Genomic DNA, 22,700 nt, shown 5'->3' with positions numbered 1-22,700 from the left:
CCTGTCAGGCCTCTCCGGAGCCACTCTTCCTCCTCACTGCCTGACAGTTCAGCAGGACTGACCTTCCTAAGATTCTTCATGGTCCCTCCTTTTGTCTACTTGGGAGCCTCCTTTACACGTGCTGGCCTTTTATCCTGTTTTGTTCTCCCCCTCTTTGCCTGGTTAACCTCCATCACCCTCCAGATCTTTGCCAGAACCTCACATTCTCAGAGAAGCCTGCCTGGCCTGTGGTTCCCACCTTGTGTTGGGATGTCTTGAAAGTACAGATGGAATGATTAGGGATGGATGGAGGTCTTTCTTTTAAAAAAAAAAAAGGCTATAAACTGGTACGGCTTAAACAGTCTTTTTAAATCATTAGTATCTGGAGCCTGGGTGGCTCAGTGGGTGAAAGCCTCTGCCTTCAGCTCAGGTCATGATCCAAGGGTCCTGGGATCAAGTCCCACATTGGGCTCTCTGTTTGGCGGCGAGCTTGCTTCCTCCTCTCTCTCTGCCTTCCTCTCTGTCTACTTGTGATCTCTGTCAAATAAATAAAATCTTTAAAAAAAATATATCATTAGTATCATTTTGTATGTATTTTTTGGTGGGTAGATTTGAGAATTGGTGCCCTAGTCCTTTCTGCTTGGAAGCTGAAGTAAAACGAACGTGGGACTGCAGCGTCATCAGGAGTCAGCTCTCCACTATTGGGAACATGTCAGGCTCCCCCAAATGGCATTGATTTATTTATTCATTGTTTATATAATGTCTATACCCAATGTGGTTCAAACTCACAATCCCGAGATCAAGAGCCGCACGCTCTACTAACAGGCACCCCCCAAAATGGTATTTGATATACACAGTTCCCCCAGGAAAACTTTCTGTGGGCCACTTGTTAAAGAAGCTCTTTTCTCAACAGATCTTTTACCAGAGCAGGGAACTTCTGGGAGCAAGACTTATTTGAGTATTGACTCCTTCAGGAGAACAGTGTTGCCAAGAAGTAGCGAGGGTTGGCTGGGGAAGGCCAAGCCAGAGAAGGGGGCCAGAAGGGTCCTGAGCAGCCCACAGCCAAGATTTTGTGCTATTTTTCATTTCACAGTTGAAGTTCTCAGTTTTGTGTTTTTTTTTATTTTTGGTTTATAACCTATTTCTCTCCTTTGCAGTTTGAAGGCTCCCACATTGGTGCCATACTGGAATACTTTGCTGCTTCTCTTGCTTTGTTTTTTAGAAAAATTCTAGAGAGCAGTACCATTTCACCTGTGGAGATACAACTCAGTAGTAATTATAAATTCGCAGACTCGGCCTTCTGCATTTGTTGCGAGTGGGAGTGTGTAATTCCTACTTATCTCTGTGTGGATTTATTTTAGCCCCATTTGAGTAAAGCTCTGTGTTGACGAGGTTTTAATGAGTTTAGATTTTAAAAGGCCTCAAATATATTTTAAAAATTACGGATTCAGTAAAATGTAGTCATGTACCTCTTCTTTCTCAGCTGATTTTTGAAAGATACATTCCAGAAATCCTACATGTGGTTGAAGAGTTCCCAGTAATTCTACATTGTACTCTAAACTTCTGAAGCCTGGACATCTTGGTTTCATTTGCTTTCAAGACAGACTTGGTTTAAATTACTCAGTTTATCTCAAGCCTCATTAAGACCCGTGGTTCTTGTCTGTTCTGGTGTGTTCGAGCTGGCAAGAGTACTTGTCATGTGGAGAGTCCATTAGAACACTCTAGGAACAGTGAGGCTGGGGAATGAATGCGAGATACGATCTCATATGTGAAAACGTGCCACCTTCCTATAGTGGAAGGGCTGTCTGGGGAGATGGCCTCGTTTTGGCTTCTCTGGAAAATGATTAAAATAGACATGCAGTAGTAGTTTAATTCATACTGTATGCCATACATTCGAGTTGGCGCTGTACCAAAAATGATCATACTTCCCTCTAAATTATATTTTTCACTCATGATCACCTGACTAATTTGGATTACATTTCTTCTGGGAAGCAGACTTGGTAGGAAGAAACAAAGACCACAGTGCTAATTTATCTGTTGGAATAATCTTTGGCTATCCAGCTCTTTCCACTCATTAATTTTATGAGGTCATTATCATTCCTTCTACCTAATAGATAAACACACCAAAACTTTGGGCCTTTCCAAAAAGTCTCCACAAGCCATCAGAAAGCTTAACCCAGCTGTAAAACTGAAATGAAAAATTTAAAAAAATAAATAAAAAGGAAATGAAAGGGCCTAATGTTTCATTTCTCTATTTTCCAAGTTTTCCCTTGACTTTATATGCTGAGGTGTTTTTCACTATTTTTGCAAGAGCATGTCCAACATGGTGTAGATTTGTGAGCTGAACTTGAGCTGTCGTTCCTTTTCTCTGGAATTTGATACCTTCAGCCACTACCTTCCACAGAATGGAAGTAAAAATCTTCAAACAGATAGTTACCAAAGTCAGGAGAAATTGACAGTCTGACTGAAGAAGCAAACTGCCACCCCTTGATACTTGTTTTGTGCTTCAGAATAAAAGCCAAATGGGCCATCACGTTAGTAGCTGGTGACTGAGCTTGAGAAGGTAGATAGATGGTTTGATATCTGCCCTCGTTCCTTAAGTTTCTAGATTCCTCTATTTTTAGGCTAGAACCAGCCCTGGTTAAAATAATTCAAGTCATGAAGAGGAATGTTCACTTCAGCATTTTTATCCTTCTGAAGTGTGCTTTCTACCAGCTGCCATGGAAACATTGTGTAACTCGTTTCTTGGATAGTCTCACTCCTCTCAGAGTTCCGGTTGTGGAGTGCTGGTGAGCTCATTACAACTTGGATCCAAGTCCTGGAAAGGCAGTTCTCGGGGAGCGTGAAGGCCAGCCTCCCATGAGGGACTGGGGGCTTTCGCTTTATGGGGCGCGCATACTTGAGCTACCAGGTCAGCTCTCGCCTCAGCCCAGGACGATGTCACTTTGTCCGCAGCTGTACCCCATCTCGAGGTTTCTGTGTGCATCCTCCCTGCTTTCCAAGGCAGAGACTTAATAACTTCAGCTATAAGCCAGAGGGAGTGGTGCTTCAGATTCCTAGCAACACAGCAGACTCCAGCAACACAGATGGTTATCTCTCCCCAGTAAGGCTTCCAGGCCACCAGAACTCTGTTGTAATCCAGTGATGCTTACTGGAGAAAAATGTGGATGGCTTTTGCTGCATTCTGATGAAAAGTAGGTATTTTCCCAGCTTCTTTCTTCTCCGATTTCCAAGTCCCTGAGAGCAGTGGTGAGATTGGACCCAGGGCGGGGGAGGGGCACAGAAACCTGGTGGCCAGAAGGCAGTGGGTTGGGGGTAGCTGAATGGGAGTCAGAAAGGGTGAACTTGGGTCAGAACACCATAGTTGGGAGGACTTGGAAGGGAACAGTTTGAACTGCTTTAGGGAAGCTGAGAGCCCTGCTAGAGCGGGAATGAACCAGATGCTTGTCTCAGATAGGATTCCGTAGGGAACCACACCCAGAAAGAATCAGATCATCCTCCCCTCTCCCACTTGGATCTGTAGCTTCGTGTGGAATTTGCCAGTTCTTGAAATACAGAGGAAGATTCTGACCTCATTTAGATCATTTGTTTCTGAATTCTGAACAGAACCCGGAAAACTGGAAAGGGGGTAGAATTGGGGTGGGTAGGAGAGGTAGTTCTAGGAAAGAAGGAAGATAGTAGGAAACAAGCCCCGTGAGTTAATAGGCATTTTAAAAGGAGGATTAGAAAGAAAGAGAAACAGAAGAGAAAGTATTTGCCAGTATCTTCTGCTAAGATACGTGACTGACACACAGTTCACACTCCATACTTTAGTTGAAGTCTACGAATGAAAGGAAATTTGGAGTTGGAGGCTGTTCCTTGGAAACTGCTATGGGACGGTGGTGAGGAAAGACCGCTGTATCCTTCACAGGAAGGATGTTTCTGTGTTTCTATGTTGCGTATTTTATAAAGACCAAAGGGGCTTATTTCTGAGTATGCGAAGGAACTCTGTGCCACCAGGTAGAGGGTGAGTCTGATCAGACTGGCAAATGGTGTGACACCAGTCTGGAGGGGAGGACAGGAGTTCCTGTCTTGTGGATTAGTGCCACAAGACATGAGTTGGCTGAGACCACCCAAGAAGGGAAGCAGTGATGACTAGGGAAGAGAGACAAGGTAAGAACCGTGACTCAGGGAAGAAGAGACACTGAGGGACAATCAGAGGGACGGAGGTAAATCAAGTTCTCCCGAGCAGAGAACAAACTCTGGGGGAAAGGTGTTCACTTGGAGAAAGAATCTGTTCCTGTTACCTTTGAGGACACTTTTAGACCCTTTTAATATATTGAGTACCTTTCACTGGTGTTCGTCATGAACAGGAGACCCACAGATAAATCCCAGAATTGAACTTTTAGTCTAATTGATCATGATTGCTATTAAATAATCTTGTACAAACCCACAAAATGGAACTTAGAAAAGCAAAAGACAGCAGGTCTTTGTGCCGAGTTCATATTTGAACAATGTGGAAAACATAAATTTGTTAAAATGTACAATTAAAGAATTGACTATACTTGAGGGTCCATATGGATCACCTGGGATCTTGTTAAAATGTTGATTCTAGGGACCTGGGTGGCTCAGTTGGTTAAGCATCTGCCTTGGGCTCAGGTTGCAATCCTAGGGTGCTAGGATTGAGTCCCGCATTGGGCTCCCTGCTCAGGAGGGAGCTGGCTGCTTCCTCTGCCTGACGCTCCCTCTCTGACAAATAAATAAAATCTAAAAAAAAAATTGTTTAGAAAAAATGTTGATTCTGATTCATCGATCTGGGTGGGGCCTAAGATTCTGTGCTGCCAACAAGCTCCGAAGAGATACTGATGCTGTTGGTCCTCAAATCACACTTGAGCTAACAAGGACCCACACAGGTACTCTTCGGCATGCATCGGTAGCCATGCCAAGTTAGACGTGGTTTAACTTATCCACGCCTACCGACCAGTTTAAAATGAAAGCAGGTCTCAGAACTAGCTCTGTCACAAAAGAACATTTATTAGCTACAGGGCACAAAGCGAATGCAAAAGGCAGAGTGAGATCACAACCCTGCCTTTGTGAGTGCTTGGCGGATGAGCCTCCCAACTGCCCACTAGCCCGGGCCCTCTAACACAGAGGACCAGCAGCATCACTATCACCTGGAAGCTTGTTAGAGATGCACATTCTCAGACCCTCTCCGGGTCTAGGGAAAAAGAAAATTTGGGAGCGCAGTCTGGGAATCTGTATTTTTAGCTAGCAGCCCTGCCCCCGTAATTCTGATACATGCTGAAGTTTGAGGATCACTGCTCTAACAGCAGGATTCCAGGGAGCATCTCACTGAACTCAGGCAGCCAATAATTCAGTGACCTACAGGTGGACATTTTGGAATCTAGTGTAGGGCCCCGTTTCTGTAGGTGGAGAGCCTGTTTGATTCTTCTCATATCCTGATAGTAAAAGGGCAGGGACCATGTCTGATCCCTTTTCAACAGTCCTCCTGTTTTGCAAACCACTACTATCAGGAGTGCAAACCTATCTAGCATTAATTAGGATAATTTATGAATCCCTTGGTGGAATAGTAGCTAAATATAGCTGAAGTACTTACAGTGGCCACTGCTGGAGTGAGGCTTTTTTGATGAATTGGTAGCCAACCACCCCTAGAGCGTGCATGCCTGATTAAGACAGCTGACTGCCCCTGGAGTGTAGCTTAAGCTAACACACACACACTTGTCATATTGTACTGTCCACGTGAGGGTTTACTTTAAACTCTTTAGATGTGCTTTATGAAGATATCATCTACAATAAAATGCATGCCTTTTAATTGTATAGGTAGAGTTTTGACAAATGTATACACTCAGAAACCTCCAGACCAGTCAAGATACGTAACTGAATTCAGTCCCCTACAAAATAACCTTGTGTTGCCTTGAAGTCCACTAGCCACCCCGATCGCACTCTAGGCTGCCAGCGTAGCGGTCTTCGGTCAGCATAGGTGAGATTTGTCTGTTTAGCGTTTCACGTCTGTGGCATCTAACAGTATTTACCCTTCTCGTCTGCTTTCTACTCGGCATCAGCCATTATGCAGGACGGTTGATGTTAAATTTTCAGTATTTAGTTCCTTTTCATTGAAGATTAGCGTCCCATGGTACAGCTCTGCCCAGTCTGTCTGTTCCTTCTCCTTATGATTTGTTGCCAGGTTTTCGCTGTTACAGATAAAGCGGCTACTGTGGACATTCGTGGACACATCTTTTTGTGCACATGCGTGTATTTCTTTGGGGTAAATCTCCAGGAGGGGACTATTTGGGTCCCAAGAGAGATGTCTGTCTGATTTCATAGGAAGCTGCTAAGCTGGTTTTCCAAAGTGGAAATACTGGCTTACGTGCCCCCGCCCCAGCAGTGTGTGAAGTGTTCCAGTCACTCTACATCCTCGCCAGCATTTTGTGCTGTCTGTTTTTTTAATTGTCAGGCTGAATATTTTCAAATGCATGACAGACATTGTTTTTCTGTCCCCTAATGTCAGTCGAGGTGTTTGCGTTTGGTCTCGGCAAAGGCCCTACAGTTAATGCTGTTGAACCGGGCGACCTGGATTATGTGTTACCTCATTTCCCTCTCCTGAGCCCGGTCAGAATTGGTTTTGCGGCTGCCATGTGATTATGGCGGTTTGACATGTTTGCCGGTATGTTTTGTTCTCTCTCTCTCTCGTTCCTTTGCTCGTTTAGTCCTTCCATCCACCGGTGGTTCACTAGCTGTAGTGCACTCGCTTTTTCAGAGAGCAGTTGTATATTAATTCCCTGGGAACGATGACAGAAGTCGGGACAGAGTACTTGTCCTCAAGGAGCTTTTTGGAACTGGGTTCCTGAAACCCAACTCCACAGACATGCCAGCAGAGACATAAAGCCCAGTGTATTCCAAGGTTTGCACGCACTTCAGTAAGGGCATCATGGAAATAAAGCTCTGGGCTGGGTCAGGGGTGTGGGGGGCTTGATAGACAGGTGGCGTAGCAACCGCAGTAGCAGACATTGTTGAGACATTCATCTGTGATGAATATTACAATGGTGGCACCTTAGAATATAAACCACATGTTTATTTTAGTCCCAGTTACATTTTAAAATATATCTCACACACACAGACACACACACGCGTTGGATAAGAAATTCTCTAAATGTTAACAGTGCCTCTCTTTGGATCATAGGATTATGGGTGATTTGTTTACTGGATTTTATATTTTTCTTTGTTCTAAGTATGCCACAGCGAGCATGTATAACTTTTATAACCAGAAAAAGGTATTAAATGGGTGACGGGTATTAAGGAGGGCTCGTCTTGGGATGAGCAGTGGGTATTGTATGGAAGTGATGAAGCACTATATTCGTACCTGAAACTAATATTGCACTGTTAGCTAACTAACTGGAATTTAAAGAAAAACTTGGGAAAAAACCCAAATATTATCAGTGAAATAAATCCAAGACTAATTCCTTAAAGCCTAGAGCTCTTCCGCTGTGATTTTAAGTTACACAAACATGCTTTCCATGTACCTGAGATCTTCGTCTTAAACTTTTATCTTTTTTAGAAGGCCTCCTGTATTTTCATTTGTGAAATATTCTTTTCAATATTACTGAGAAAACAAACTCATCTATACTTCAAAAAAAAAAAAAGAAAGAAACCGAACCCCCCAGAAGTATGAAATTGCCACTTGATTGTTTGCTAAGTTGTAGGAGCTATTTCAAAAATACATTCCTTGTTCTCTTGAATCTTGTGTAGCAAAGATCCTCTCTAGTAGAACGAGGCTATTGTCTCGAAGAAGAAAAAGAAATGCCTGTCTGTCTCATCTTCCCTTTCAGGAACAAGGACTGCATGGATGCCCAGTGTAGTTTATAGAATTTAGCTTGAGCGATCGTCAGGCAGCAAAGAGAGTTTCTGTTTGTTTGCTTGTTTTTGCTTTTTCCAAAAATTGACAGAATTTTCACCGCCCAAAATGTGGGACATATGTACAAGAGATTTTTTTTTCCTAAGTTACTGTTGTTTTGTTTCCAAAACAGCAGGAATTTTTGTGCTTTCTGATGAAATAACAAATGATCTTTGTTTTGTCCCCTTTTTCCTCAGCTGACCTGAATAATGTCAGGTTCTCAGCCTATAGGACGGCCATGAAACTCCGAAGACTGCAGAAGGCCCTTTGCTGTGAGTATTAACCTGTGCCTGAAACGCATGATAGTTCCTCTTTGCTTTAAAAAAAAAAAAATTGGGTTCGGGGGTATTTCCACTTGGAGAGGGGAGAAATAGCTCTCATAAGACCAGCTGTAACATAGAATCCCCTTTTTAAAAATCTCTTTGGCCTAGTGTGCCCTAAACTATTTTGTTAGGCTGTTCAGGATCTCTCCTGTCAACATTTCTCAGCTACTGATGTTGAATTGATAAGATTTTGATAATTCATATTTTCGAACTAAGGGCTCTGGCATCCTGAGTCACCTTTATGAAACTTGAAATCTCTCCCTGTCTTCTCCTTTTATTGCTTCTTCTAAAATGCATTTAGTGGTAGAAGACTGTATCTGCCCTAACCACATTGTGCAGGTGTGAGTAGGTTATTAGCTTGAATGCTGGGGTTTGGGTGGTTGCCGTGACGGAGGACAGATGACAGGCTAAGTTCTCTGCTTTTGCTCCATATCATAGCTCAGTGGGGAAATCTGAATGTGTCCTGTAGTTCCTTGTCTTCATCTCATGATTTATATATAATCCATTATCATCACAGTTAATTAGAACATGTTGTTTGAAGGCCTGTGTGCCTTGATGATAGAGCCATGAAACAGGAATTGCTCCAGTCCCTACCCTAATGGCACTCGTAGTCTAATGAGGAAGATTGAGGGTGTCCATAAAGTCTGGAGACATAGGTGAATATACATAAGATTGTTGAGAATGTGCGCAGTCTGTTAAAAAAGAGAAATGAAGTGATACCGTGTCCATTGCCACACTTTATGGGCAGCTTGAGGAAAAATAAAGAGATGGTTTCGGAGGCCTCTATGTCGTCATGTGACAGGGGAAGAATGAGGGTACTCTGAGAAGAGCTAGTTGTAGGGGTGAGCTTCAGAGACCCTTTGCTGGAAGAGGTGGTACCTAAGCTCTGTGAGTCCAGAAGGCTTAGTAGAACTCACTCTAGGAGGAGTGTTCTAGTCAGAAGGAATGGCACGTGTTCCATTCAGGAACTGAAAATGCTTGAGCATGGCCAAAGCACAGAGTCCAAAGGAGGGACCATGGTGAAAGATTTGGCTGGAGAGAGAAGTGGGAGGAGGATTGTAAAAAGCTTTTTAAATTATTTCAAGAATCTAGTGCTCAGTGGGGAGCCATGCAAGGGGGTGACATGATGGGATTTTCCTTGAGAAACGTCATCGTGGCCATGGAATAGAGTGTGAATTGAGGGCGGGGGTTGTGCAGCCCACGAGAGCACCTGGTTGAGCAGTTCTGGTACTCTAAACCTTCCCACACCATGGCCCGAATGGGCACTGGAGGAAAGGAGAGAATTGGAGACAACTGAGATACATGTAAGAGGTGACATCAACAGGCCTTAGTGATGAACTTGATGGGGTGGGTGAGGGGGACTCAGGGAAGCTATGAGGTGCTCACTTGACGGAATGGTAGACTTGCCTGGGGGAGGTGGGCATGAAGCTGTGATGCTCGGGAGAAGTAGCAGACAAATAATATTTAGGACTCATATGTAGACTCAGGGAGAGCGTGCAGAGGAAGAAAAGACTATTTAGGCTGTACAGAGGGAATCGCAAAGCACTGGCCATCGGGAGAGAAGGAAGATAACCATGAACTCGAGTGCCAGGTACTGCATGGGGGGAAAGAAGTGGCCGGCCACCAGGGGCACATGGGCTGGGAGGTCAGCATGGAGTTGGTGCACATGCCTATTGGATTTAGCAAGAAGGAGGTCCTTACTGACTTCAGTGAGATTCTTAGAAGCACAGTGGAGGTGGGAAAGTGGGCTTAAAAATAAATCGGAAGCAGATGTAAAGACGGTCGGTATCGCTGGTTCTTGGAGAAATTTAGTTTGAAGGAGGGGAGTGATGGTGGCAGTTGGCTGCCGTGGATGGAGAGGCGTTAATGAAGTGTATATACTTAGAAGTTGAAAGATACTTGAGTCCATTTAAATCATGACGAGAAGAAGAGAGAACAAGATAATAAAAAAATGGGACTTCTCAGAGCGTAAGGGAGGTAATTAATCTAGGAGCCAAGAGAAGGTGGGGGCACCTCTCTTCCACTAACGGGGGGTGGCAAGGCAGCGATCTGTGTAGGTCCGGTAGCTAAGGAGATATAGGAGCTGGACGGTGAGGGAAGCCATGTGGAGGTTTGTTTTCTGTGGAAGGTAGAGAGTGTTCCTCTGCCACAGTTGGGAGTGGAGGGTGATAGGGTTGTGGGTGGGTTCACCTTTCTGGAGAAGAAGAGAGAAGAGGGCTGCTTTGAGCAGGAGCCCAGTGTGCTCGATGTTCAGTAGTGGCACCAAGCTTCACGGGTGTGGACTTGCTCCAGGCTCACTCAGTACTCAGGAGCCAGATGGGTCCATCGCAGGTGGGCACATGACAGCTGGGCTAGAGAAGGGGAGATTTGGGCCAAAGAATGGTTAAGTGGTTGAAGTGATGATGTCTGTCAAGGCCATGTTGGATTCACAGGGAAGCTGGTAATCAGGAGGTAGAGGGATCGAGGGGCTAACTGTTGAGGGAGGCATAGGAAGAGGTGGTGTGGAAGTAACTGGAAGGCTGGCAAGTTGTGGTCAGAGAGTAGCGTAGCTAAACATTGTTTCAGGAGTGAACAGGTCCGGGTGACTGGATCTCAGCTCTGACCATTTGAGTGGGTGGCGGAGACGTAAACTCGCACGGAGATGAAACAGGAAGTTAGGGGAGTGAGTCAAGAGTGACGCCCCGGTTATCCCTCCTCGTGTTGAAATCCTCCAGAGTCGGGGCCAGAACCAGGGAAGAGAGAACTGTGAACCTGGGCTTCCAAGCTTTTGGGAATGAAGGAGCCTGACCAGAGGTTCGCAGGGGCTAGCAGTCAGTCAAGGATGGTTGCTGGCTTGGGGCTTTTTCCCCAGAGAGGGAGAAGAAATGTTCAAGAAGTGAAATTACTTGGGAGGAGGGAGTGAGCTTTTCATCTTTATTTGGGCCTCTCCAGTCCATAGCACAAAGCCTAGTGCACATGGTAGGGTTTTGTATGTTTCCACGGATTGGATGCATGAACAAAAGTAAATTGAGGCTTCCATTTCCTTACAGCTTATAGTCTGAAGCTGTCGTTTTTCAGCTCTATAGCTGCCAAGTTTAAGTGTTTTTTAACGGTCTCCCCAGACCTGGAATTTCCTCAGGGACCTGTTAACATACCATAGCTGGAAAGAGGCCCACTGGGGAGGGGAGTCAGAGAGCTGGGTGGAGTCAGAGAACTGGGCATAGAAAGTCTTCTGCCTTTTTTTCTTTTCTTGGCCCTGTCCCATCCCATAGATAATGTTTTCCATCGATAAAGGGATAATTATGAACCTGTTACTGTAAAGTGTTATTAGTATAGAGTCTCTTCCTGTGAAATCCTGAAAGTTTAAGAGAGATAATCAGCTGTTTCCGGTTATACTTTGAAAAAGCCCAGAAATAGACAAGATGGAAAACCTTCTAGTGACTGTCCTTCTCTATAATGTTGCTTTGTCCTCTGGATTTAGGCATTATCCACTTCTGTTAAATAATTCTGCTCACAAAGATGTCTCACTTTATCATTTCAGGTTAAGTTAAAATTTCCAATAGATGTTGGGAAATGGGGCAATTTGATACTACAAAAAGTTTGGCCATTTGAGTTTATAACCTTGTAGTAGAGTTAAGTTCTGAGGGTAGGATGTAGAATTTCCATTTTGAAACAGATCTGAAATTCTCAGCCTTTGCTTTCTGAGCATGATTTTTCTCCTATTTGAAAAAGATGTAGGCACAGCCAAATTAGGGTATATTACCTAAGTTACATATTGGATTCTCAAGAATGATAAGAGTTCCACATGTCGTATGACTACAGAATAAGGAGTTCTCCAGTCCCTTTATTCTTGAAAACATGTGTGGTCACATTACTTAACTAACCGTTCAGTAGATGATTTAAGAATTTCCTCTTAATTTGATGTTTGCTTAGGTTTATCTTCCAGCCTTTGTCATTTCTGTGCCTGCGAAGCCATGATAAAGAGCCATTGTCTGTCCTGGCTGGCTCTTCCAACCGAAGGGCGCTTCTACCAACTTTCGCTTTAATGAAAATTAATGATGTTTTCTCAGTGATGTCCTGATGCCAGGGAAGGGTTTGAATTACTGATGTTTTAGAAAATATGCAGCATTCCTGCCATTAAGCTTTTGGTCGTCTTTTTGCACTTCGCTATCAAAGCTTCAATATTGCAGAAACCTGAATAACACAATTTCATCCACTATCGAGAATTTGCTATTTAAGTTGAGAGCTTCACCATTGGCCTGTAATGTCCCCAGTTTGTAATCGGTTTAATGTTGCATGACTCCATACTGCCTTTCAGCACCCTGTGAGTGAAAATTAAACTCGGCAGAAAAGCAGAGACAAAGAGAAAATCTTGGTAAGACGGATTTGTAAGCTGCTTCCTAAGGCTGATACCCCCGTCCCCCCACGCCCCCGGAGTTAGGAGGAGATAATCTAAGCTTTTTCTTTGTCCATCTGTAGTTCTGATGACGTCCTCTCGGTGTGTGTGTGTGTGTGTGACTTCTACAATTAAAAATTTCTCCAGCTTCTAAGAGCAGACATACAAATGCACTTAGCAAAGCATACGTATTCAGTTTCTTAGCATGTGTTGGGTTGGAGAGAGCCCAGACCATAGGGCTCAATGTACTGCAGTTGATAAATGTGACCGATATTCTGCAAACAAGGAATAGAGAACAGTTGAATCGCAAAGAGAGATTTGGTAGGACCTGAAGTTGTCCGAATAAAGTCAGGGCTGCCAGACTCTCCCTCACCACGACAAAGCAGGGGAAAGACTTGGTCCCGTCTTGATGAAACCACCTCACCTTTTGAGAGGGCTCCGAGGGTGCCCTGCGACAGGGTTCAGTTGCTAACAGAGACTCCCGGATCCACGACAGCGTAGCTTACGTGTCTTTGGTCTACTGCAGGGAAAGGCCCCAGTGAGGCCACAGCGTGAGAACCAGGATGTGTCTTCACAGCCACAGGCTGCCTTATAGCAAGGCAGCCCAAGAGGCCAGGCTCATTGTATTGTCTGTGCCCCACCAAAATCCATCTTTCTCGTATAGGCAAGGGGTTCTTTTTCACATAGGTGGGAGGCCAGGTCTTTGTTTTTTTTTTTAGGATGCAAAACAATCCCGAGGACCAGAGCCAAGCGAATTTTCTCAGCTTACGAGGTCTTCCAGATGCTGATGCCCGAAGTGAGGGCTCCTGTAATAGGACCTCTCTTGCTCCCAGGGGAAGTACTATAATCCTATTCCAAATGTGTCCAGTATCCGGGAGGTGCACACTAGGGGAGGAACGGTTGGCCCCGAGTGGTGATGCGGAAACTCTTCAAGGAGTACCTTGTAGCTTTCATTTCCAGTCACCGTTCTAGGGGGCTTGCCATCCTTAACCTTGCTTCCAGAGTTGGGTGCCTTCCAAGTGCTGTCTTTGCACTAGGAGCTCTCCCATCCATGTATCTTTCCCCATTCAGAGCCAGTTCATTCTGGCGGGGGACTCCTTGCTGAGCTCCTTACTCTCCTTTTATTTTCTTTTATATTGCACAGCCCCATGCTCTGTGGTCCAGCAGACACATTGCTGCCATTGTGGACTCACATCTTTACTATGACAAGGAAATAAATGTGAGATGCACAAATGTCCAGTCACCCAGGCTAACATCGTATGAGTCATCATCCTTCCTCCATAGTTGTTGCTGTGCTTACACCACAGAAATTTCTATGATTGTCCACATCACATTTCTGGCTTTTCAGTCACAGGGATGTGGGCCCCTCAATTTAGGCTTTTATTCCCTAGGGGTCACAGTGTTCAGTTGTCCGTCCACCCATTTGTGGCTTTCCTCTTATACCGCGGGTCAAATAGTCATTTTTTTTTTTTTACACGTAATATTGTGACAGATGAGGTGTAGAGCATATGAACCTTTTACCATGTACCCAAGACCTTTCTTAAACCTTCACAGTCACAGTGGCCCCACAATGTTCTTTCAGATTGTTGTAAATCCGTGTTTTTCACGTTTGACTGGGTAGGTAATCCCACAGGATACTTTTCAGTACAGATCCTTAATAACAGATGTGTCCTGTGAAGCAAGAACCAAGACATAGCTGCTTCAGTATTGCTCCAAAGACTTCTGGTTATAATCAGAGCTCACGTCTCTTCCTCTTTTTTCCCCCACTTCTTGACTCTTTTTTTTTTTTTTAAAGATTTTATTTATTTATTTGACAGACAGAGATCACAAGTAGGCAGAGAGGCAGGCAGAGAGACAGGAGGGGAAGCAGGCTCCCCGCTGAGCAGAGAGCCCGACGCGGGGCTCGATCCCAGGACCCCGTGATCACGACCCGAGCCGAAAGCAGAGGCTCTAACCCACTGAGCCACCCAGGCGCCCCACTTCTTGACTCTTTAAAGAGATGGTTGACTCAGAGCTAAGGGAGCACATTTTAAGCCTCTTTCTAGGCACCGGTGATGTTGGATTTTCCCTTTTGTAACACCCACGGCATGGCTTTGTTCCCTTCAGCAAGTCTGACCTTTCTTTCTGATCATTGATTTTAGTCCAAACCTTCCACCCGCACACGAAGTATGTCCTTTGGGTTCAGCCACTTGGCTCATGCGTACGGAGCTGGTGGCAAGATGAGGCCTAGCGGGGATTCCTCTTCAGTCTCTTCCCAATGCTAAAGGGCGAGATCGGGTTAGTACAGAAAAACGGGGTTACCCTGTTTCTAGGCAACAAAACATTTGTGGATAGTCAGCTCCAGCTAGTTGAGGGGTGGGGAAGGAGTAATCCATTCTGTCAATCCCTGTGGGATTTTTGCACTTAGGTTCCAACTAATAGCCGTAATATCCTGTTTCAGAATATAACCAGCCTTTGAGACTCTTAATTGTAGCCCCAGTCCGTGGACAGCTAGGGATGGCATTGAAAAAGAAAATGTGGTGAAGTTGAAACACCTGCTTAAGTCCCCCCTTGAATTATCTTTTTAATTGTGAGTGGTCTCACAGGTGTAGCCCATTTATCAAAGTGAGAGCTGCCCCAGTTCCTTTGGTTAGATCTCCACCTGCAGGCCAGAGAGCGTGAAGCTCTATCTACAGGAGATTCTGAATTTCTTGGAGCTTGGCTGATGCATCCAAGGAACTGAATTTTTAGTCGACCTGCTCTCTGCTATCGGCTTGTAGTTCCTTTCTAATCCATTCTGTTAGCTCTTCCAGTTCAGGTTCTACCATTTATAGATTCCATTAGAAAGTTCTGTCATCGATAACCAATGTCAACGCCTGTGCTACGTGAAGTCAAGGGTAGCTTGGAAACCAGCGGCAACGGTTCATTTTCATCCCTTCTATCAGAATCCTCTTGTTTACCGTAGCCATATTTTTAGCTAAGGATGAGTTGGGGGGGGGGGGTCGCCTAAGCAATCTCACACCGGACATTAATTGCACTGGGAGTAGCAGTCAGGGCTCAGTTGCTAAAGACTCACGGGACCCAGATGAGAGCGTTTAAAAATTTACCGTTCATTAAAGACATTGGCTACAATATGCCGTCAGCATTAAAAGCAGGATCAAAACCACAGGCTGCCTCACAGCCTAGGGTCCAGATAGGCCAGGTGCGAGCCCTGAGTGCCTGATCTCTGGAAGGGCGGTACCAGGATGCAGTTTCTCCCTTGGATCAAGAACTGCACATGTGAGCACAAACCACTTTGGAAACGAGGGAGCACGTAGTGGAGTCTCATACAGGGTTTCTTAAAGCCTTATGGTAACCTGGGCACATTCTTTCCCCGTAGCTGGTCCTCATGAGTCTCCCCCAAACCAGGTGAAAAATGTTCAGTGTAACTTTTACGCATAAACAGTAATGATGAGCTGTAACCCATGGCTACACATCAGCACAGTAAGGCACTTCTTTTCATTGCTTTGATCCAGGCTCTGCATTGTGTAGCCTTTTAGCAAAAAACATCTTAGGCCCACACCAGAGCCTTTGAGATGAACCCTCACAGTGCAGAAAACCACATCAAAGTGCACCAACTTTCTTGGTGGCCAAAGATGTGCTTGGAAAGCCCTTAAGCCCTAACTGTCAGCTGCCTGGAGAACAGCGTGACATCACCAGCAGCCTTCTCTTCCCACAGGTGCCCGCTGCCGGGGCAAGAGCCAGCAGGCACACAGCACTTATCCCCGAACCCCCCGGCGCCCTCCTCTGTCTCTGTATGCACGGAGTAGGTTCCGGGGTTGTTGGTATATGAACACAGAGTCTCTGCATTGACTTGCGAAATGAGCTTGGGGGTGATGTGGGCACCGTGGGACTTAAGCTAACTGACTTTCTGGTGCTTCTCTGTTGTTCCACTGTTCTCCCTGGTAGAGAAGGTGGCATGGTTTTCTTTTTCTGTCTAGTCTGTAAGGGCACCTTCTGCAACCTCCCTTTGTGCTCTACACTATGGACCTCCACGTGTCCTACAATTCTAAGAGTCAGGCTTCTCCTCTCTGGTCTCCACTTTCTCAACTGCAGAAGGATTCTAAGGGAGCTTTCTGGTCTTCAGAGCCCAAGAGACAGTAAAAGACAAAAAAATCCTGCTTCAGCTCCTCACTTGTAGCATTTGCAGAAAGGAGTGGAGTTAGCATTTGAATCTAGAATGTTGATTGAAATCAACATGATTTGATTACTCGCAACCAGAGTCGCAGTAGCCATTAATGGGATCCTATACTCAGTATCCCCCTACCTCAACATCCTGCTTCATTTTCTGCTTTGTCTGCTTTTCTTGAAGGGTAGAGAGGGTCCTGGAGAGCAAGTCCTTTTGTCCTCTCCCCACCCTCTCTCAACCCCACAGCCCTGACACAGAGAGAGGCCAACGAATGGGCCCTATTCAGTTGTGTCAAAACCTATAGCATCTTCTACTGTACAGATAATTTTTGAAAGAGTGGGTATATTAGCACATGTTTGGGTTTTTATATGACTTGCAAATATATTCCCTAGTAAGAAGATACATACATTCATCCCCCAGTGGAAATTCCTAGTTTGAGATTTAAAAAAAATAATAATAACAACAAAACAGTCTCACAGAAGTGTCTGCTGGTTGCTTTTTGAGGCTTCTAGAAATAGTGAATCATTATGTTTAATGTTTCATCAAAAGATCTTACTGTATTCTTTCAAATGGTCGTTTGGAACAGTTAAGTGCATGTCTCTGTGGCAATTAAATTGTCCCTATCGATTTTCTCTCCTCTTTTCAAGTGCGTAGTATTGGCTATGGATACCTGACTACGAGTCTTTGAAAAATTGTTCCATGAAAGGGGAATTGTGTTTGATACGTTCACTTGGGAGAAATGTGTTCTCCGGTCTTCTGTGAGGGACCATTCTCCTGTTGAATCGCAGCTGGTTTCGGCAAAGCCCGCTGCACAGTATTTCTCTCCTCACTGTGTCATCTCTGCTCCTGTTCTTCCAGAGCAATTGTCTTTCTCCCCTCTGGAGCTGTTTCTACTCCAGATTTCCTATTCTGTGTGTTACCCATTCACCTGTGCAGAGATGAGAGTAGACTCAGTAACAAGAAATGCGTGCCATGTTGCTGCTGGTTTGTTTTCTTCCATCACACGAGTAAATGAGACTCTTAGTACAAACCCGAGTCTGCACATTCTCCCTTGTTAGTTCTTGTATCCTTGGATGTAAGACAAAATATTTATAATGATAGAGGCAGAGTAACAAGAAAATAATAGAAAAACTTCAAACCACCCATAGCTTCCTTCAGTTTACAAAGAATTGCGCTGAGAATATTAGTATTTGGAAGAAAGCCGTTCCTCTGTCGCCCTCACAGAGATGGTGAGCTGCTTTTCTAAATGTTCTCACTACCCTGCACCTGAATATTTTGCCCTCTGAGCAAGAGCAGCACACAGAAGGGGAAGGGGGGGAGGAAGTTAGGAGTCCTTTGTCTGCTTACTGGGCCTTCCCCTCCTCCAGGCCCCCTGCCTTTTTGCGTTATTAATTTTTTTTTCCATTCTTCGATCTTTTTCCTACCTGCCTCCCTCTCAAATCAAGCTATGTTCTTTCCTGCCGCTTTAAATAAAGTCTCAGCTTCCATGTAAAGAGGTCATTTCTCTGTCTCCAGAGTATTTTAACACAAAAGGACTGGGGCCTTTGCTTTGATAGGGTGAGTGCTAGTCCGGGGCATTTTCGGGAAACTGCGTGGAAGCCACAGAGCTTTACTGGCTGGGATGAAAGACAAAAAACCCTCCTGCTTCCACCACCGGTTCTCCTTCTGGCTCCCAGGGAAACTTCAAAGGTTACTATTTTTCTTTTTCAAAAGAGAAGAACGTGCACGACATAGGTGTGAACCTGCAGAGGTATTAACCACTATATTCACCCCCCCCCCCCCCCCCCGTCCCTGAACATTTAATTAGAACTCTCCGCAAATAACTAGTAAGATACATTGAAGCCTTAAATTTGCATCTGTGTAGCATCCGCCTAGCTGTTTACTGACTGGGATGGCCCAGGTTTGTCTGCCTCCTCCTCCTAGATGTGCAAGAAATTGACTTGATTACCATTGATTCTTTGTCTCCAAGGACAGAGAATTCAGACCAGAGCTTAAGTGTATTAGGTGTTAGAAAAGCACTGTTGCTGCATTTCCAATTTGGCTAATAAATTGGCTTTAGAGAAAAGTGTCTTCCCATGACATTTGGGAGTAAAGCTTGCAACTTGCTGCAGTTGGACAAGGTTGAGGTCTTGCTTTTGTTAAATTTTTGTCTTGTGGCATATGAATAAGTAACACTTCAGAGCAAGGGAATCCACCTCCCCCCATTTTAGAAAGTTCTTAGGGACTTGAAAAGTACACGTCGTAAAATATAGCTTGGAGATGAGAGAAGTAAGTGAGCCTCAAGTCTAAAAACTGAGTAGATTACGCAGTTACTTTAGTGTCTCTTTTGAAAATTCTAATCAAGTTGATGACTTTTTCACTTAATATTAAGGTAGCAGAGAGAATGTGAGGTGAGTGATATTTCAAGGCGAAAAACACTTAATGATTACAAATGCATAGCTGGAAATAGAGTTTACACAACCCTAACCACACAGATTAATCAAACTGACCTTCTCTAATAGTAATCTACAAAGGTACTGTCAGGAGCTCTTTCAAAATTTCTAGTAAAACAGATTTTTTTCCTTACTTGTACTAAGTGGAAATGAGTCTGTTCCCATAGAATATTCTAGGTCCCCTTAACTCTGAAATACCCATTTACTTCAGGAATAGAGACTCTTCCCACCCACATTCTTTACCTAGTGCCAGTGAGACTTCACAGTAACCACAGATCCTGAATACTCCAGCCATGAAACGTAGAGCTGGGGGGTGAAGACAAACCACTTCAAAGGAGGGTAGGGTTTAAACTGCGGTCCTTCACTACCAGCTGAGCTATCGAAGGGCACATGGATAAAGCAGATGTGGTATATGTGTATAGACATATACAATGGCATATTACACAGCCATCAAAAAGAATGAACTCTTGCCATTTGCAATGACGTGGATAGAACTAGAAGGTGTTATACTGAGTGAAATAAGTCAGTCAGAGAAAGACAAGAACCATATGATTTCAGTCATGTGGCATTTAAGAGAAAAACCAGTCAGCACAGGGGAAGGGAAGGGAAAATAAAGCAGGACAGGGGCGCCTGGGTGGCTCAGTGGGTTAAAGCCTCTGCCTTCGGCTCCGGTCGTGATCCCAGGGTCCTGGGATCGAGCCCCATATCGGGCTCTCTGCTCCGTGGAGAGCCTGCTTCCTCCTCTCTCTCCCTGCCTGCCTCTCTTGCCTACTTGTGATCTGTCAAATAAATAAATAAAATCTTTAAAAAAAATAAAGCAGGACAAAAACAGGGAGGCAAACCATGAGAGACTCAACCCTTGGGAACAAACTGAGGGTTGCTGGAGGGGAGGTCCGTGGGGGGATGGGGTAACTGGGTGCTGGGCATTAAGGAGGGCACTTGATGGAATGAGCACTGGGTGTTCTGTGCAGCTGATGAATCACTAAATTCTACCCAATAGTACACTATACGTTAACCAACTAGACTTCAAAAAAAATTTTTTTTAAAGAGGATAGTGTTTGGGTTTGATGTTCGCTGAAGACTATGAGACAACCCGACCAGGATTTTCCCAGGAAAGGGAGAAAGAGTGAAAGGAGGATTTTTCCCTGTGGACTCACTTGTGATCTTTATGTGACTTTTGCAGTGGATCTGTTGAGCCTGTCGGCGGCATGCGAAGCCTTGGACCAGCACAACCTCAAGCAAAATGACCAGCCCATGGACATTCTGCAGGTCATTAATTGTCTGACCACTATTTATGATCGCCTGGAGCAAGAACACAACAATCTGGTCAACGTCCCTCTCTGCGTGGATATGTGCCTCAATTGGCTGCTGAATGTTTATGACACGTACGTATGGCCGGCTCTTTATGGTCTCCGCCACGGTACGCTTAGTTTCCAGAGTGGTGCGGATGTAATTAGCATCACAGCAGGGGCCCCAGTGTAGAAATACTGTCCTCAGGATGAAAGGTGCCCAGTGCTGTCCCCATGATAAATCATTTGTGTATTCACCGAAGCCGAAAAATACTTGGATCAACTAGGAGGTAAGAGCTGGAATGTAGATTGCTCTCAGAAAACAAACAAAACCCTGAGATCATCATTTTTCATGCTCATGTTTCAAATAGTAGAATGAGTCAGTGTGTAGCCTTTTCTTGCCTGTGTAATTTGCATTCCTCCATCCACTTTCGGGGGCGGCTCCCACTCGGCGGCAGAAATGAATGTGCTCCTGGAGATGCTGGCACACCTGTCACCAGATCCGAAGAGCGTTCGCTGACACTCAGGAGCTTTTTGCCGAAAATGGTGAATTGATAAGCCACACAAAACGAGAACAAGCCCTTCCTGGAGCCAACTTGGCTTCTCAAACCGAGGAAGGTTCAGAGCGTTCACCTCCCTTCCTCACTCTCTCGGACAATACTCGTTTACTTCTCCTGGATTGCACACAGGAGGTATCCCCAGTTCTTAGTTTTGTCTTGAGCTTACTGAAGGCAGTTGAGGAAGGTAGCAGATGTAATTGGTCTTAATTTTGACTAATTCTTCTTACACCTCAAAATGATGACATGTCTCATTTCACGTGCCAGCGAGAACATACCCCGTTTGGGAATCTGGGAAGCTTTTCTGAGAGGAGTTGCATTTCAGCTGTTTTGCCTTTGCTGGAGATTTCTGCCACCTCTGTGATTAAAATGTATACTTTCTTCTTTGGTATTTTGATAAGGTAGTCCTTTTTGAATTCCAAGACCACCTGGTTGTTTAATTCTGGTAATTATTTACCAAACCCTTGAACTTACTGGATTTTCATTGTGGATTACCCTTAACATTTGCTCTGATAAGGGTTTGTACTCAGGTGTTCCTTCACATATGTTTTGGCGCTGTGCTCTTTGTAGAAGACGTCTGAATGGATTCTGAGTATACAGAGCTTCCCTTCTACCTGCTTGGCAGTTATTTGGGGGCAATTTTAACTCCTTGAAGACCTGTGTCATACTTTAGGAAGTTTACTTGTTAAACTTTGATTTGCCATTCTTAAAGAGGTGAAAAGATAAGGAAATCTTCCAATGATAATGTTGTTAGGGCGTTAGATCCTGTTTGACTAAGGGATTTAGTAAATTTTACCAGTTAAAAGTTGAGCATATTGTTCACCCAAAGTAAACCCAGTTGGGATGTATTCTTTGCAGTTTTGAAGTGCTAAATGGGAGAATTATTATATAATATCTTTGTTACTTTAAGCACCATGTAAGGTTCGCTTTATTTCTCTAACAAAGTAAAAGCTGCAAATCACTGAAAATCATTTTCTACAAATGGAACATTCTTTCATTTTCGTGTTTCATTTTTCCCCCCCGCCATGGATAAAATGAACCATTTATAACTTTGTCATGAGGAATGCTTTATTTTAGCTTTACATGAAAAGTGAAAGTGTAAACATATTTAAAACACCGATACAGCAATAGGTTGTTTTTAAATTGCTCTTCAAGATCATATATTTGAATGTTCTTTAGTATAGGATATCATATATTTCTTAAGATAAACATGTGTATTTTACATTATGTGTCATGTGGCCTCAAGTTAGTGATTGTCTTCTCAGTCAAGGGCAGTCTGAGGACAGTCTCAGAGTACTGGGTTTTTCTTGGGGGGGCTTCAGTAAGCACAGTAGGCAATTCGTTGAGTAACCAAAGTAACTTGGTGCATAGTAGTAATCCTTCCACTTACCAATTTAAACACCCAGGTGGCTCTCCATTGAACAGAAGGATATTTTTTACTCTTTTTATGTAGAGCTACTGTTACAATTCAAGTAAGGGCTTTTAAGAATGGAAAACTTGGTAAAAGTTCCTTGATCAGAGTGACCTTTGCATCACATTCGAGACCACGAGCCAGAAAGATGAGGCAGATAACAAAGATAGTATATAATGAACAGACAGGTTGTTCACGGATCTTAATAAGACCATTGGTTTCATACAACAGTGGGCAGTAGAGTTCCTGTATCCAAGGGTTTATTTGTTTGTTTGTTTTTCTTAAGAAGTGTTTAC

At 44.2% G+C, this 22,700-nt stretch overlaps 1 protein-coding gene across 4 annotated transcripts in view; it reads left to right on the top strand.

The window, feature by feature from the left end:
- Window positions 1–22,700, top strand: part of DMD (dystrophin) — a 2,068,501-nt gene that overhangs the window by 1,954,717 nt on the left and 91,084 nt on the right. For all 4 annotated transcript variants that reach the window (XM_080795194.1, XM_080795196.1, XM_080795193.1 and 1 more), the window contains 2 exons: window positions 8,068–8,142; window positions 20,331–20,532. In XM_080795194.1, the coding sequence (XP_080651320.1) occupies window positions 8,068–8,142; window positions 20,331–20,532 (277 nt within the window). The remainder of the gene's footprint in view (window positions 1–8,067; window positions 8,143–20,330; window positions 20,533–22,700) is intronic.

Source organism: Martes martes (assembly GCF_963455335.1).
Source record: "Martes martes genome assembly, chromosome: X".
Taxonomy (NCBI): Eukaryota; Metazoa; Chordata; class Mammalia; order Carnivora; family Mustelidae; genus Martes; species Martes martes.
The sequence above is the reverse complement of the archived record's forward strand: the minus strand, read 5'-3'. Positions and strand labels throughout refer to the sequence as shown.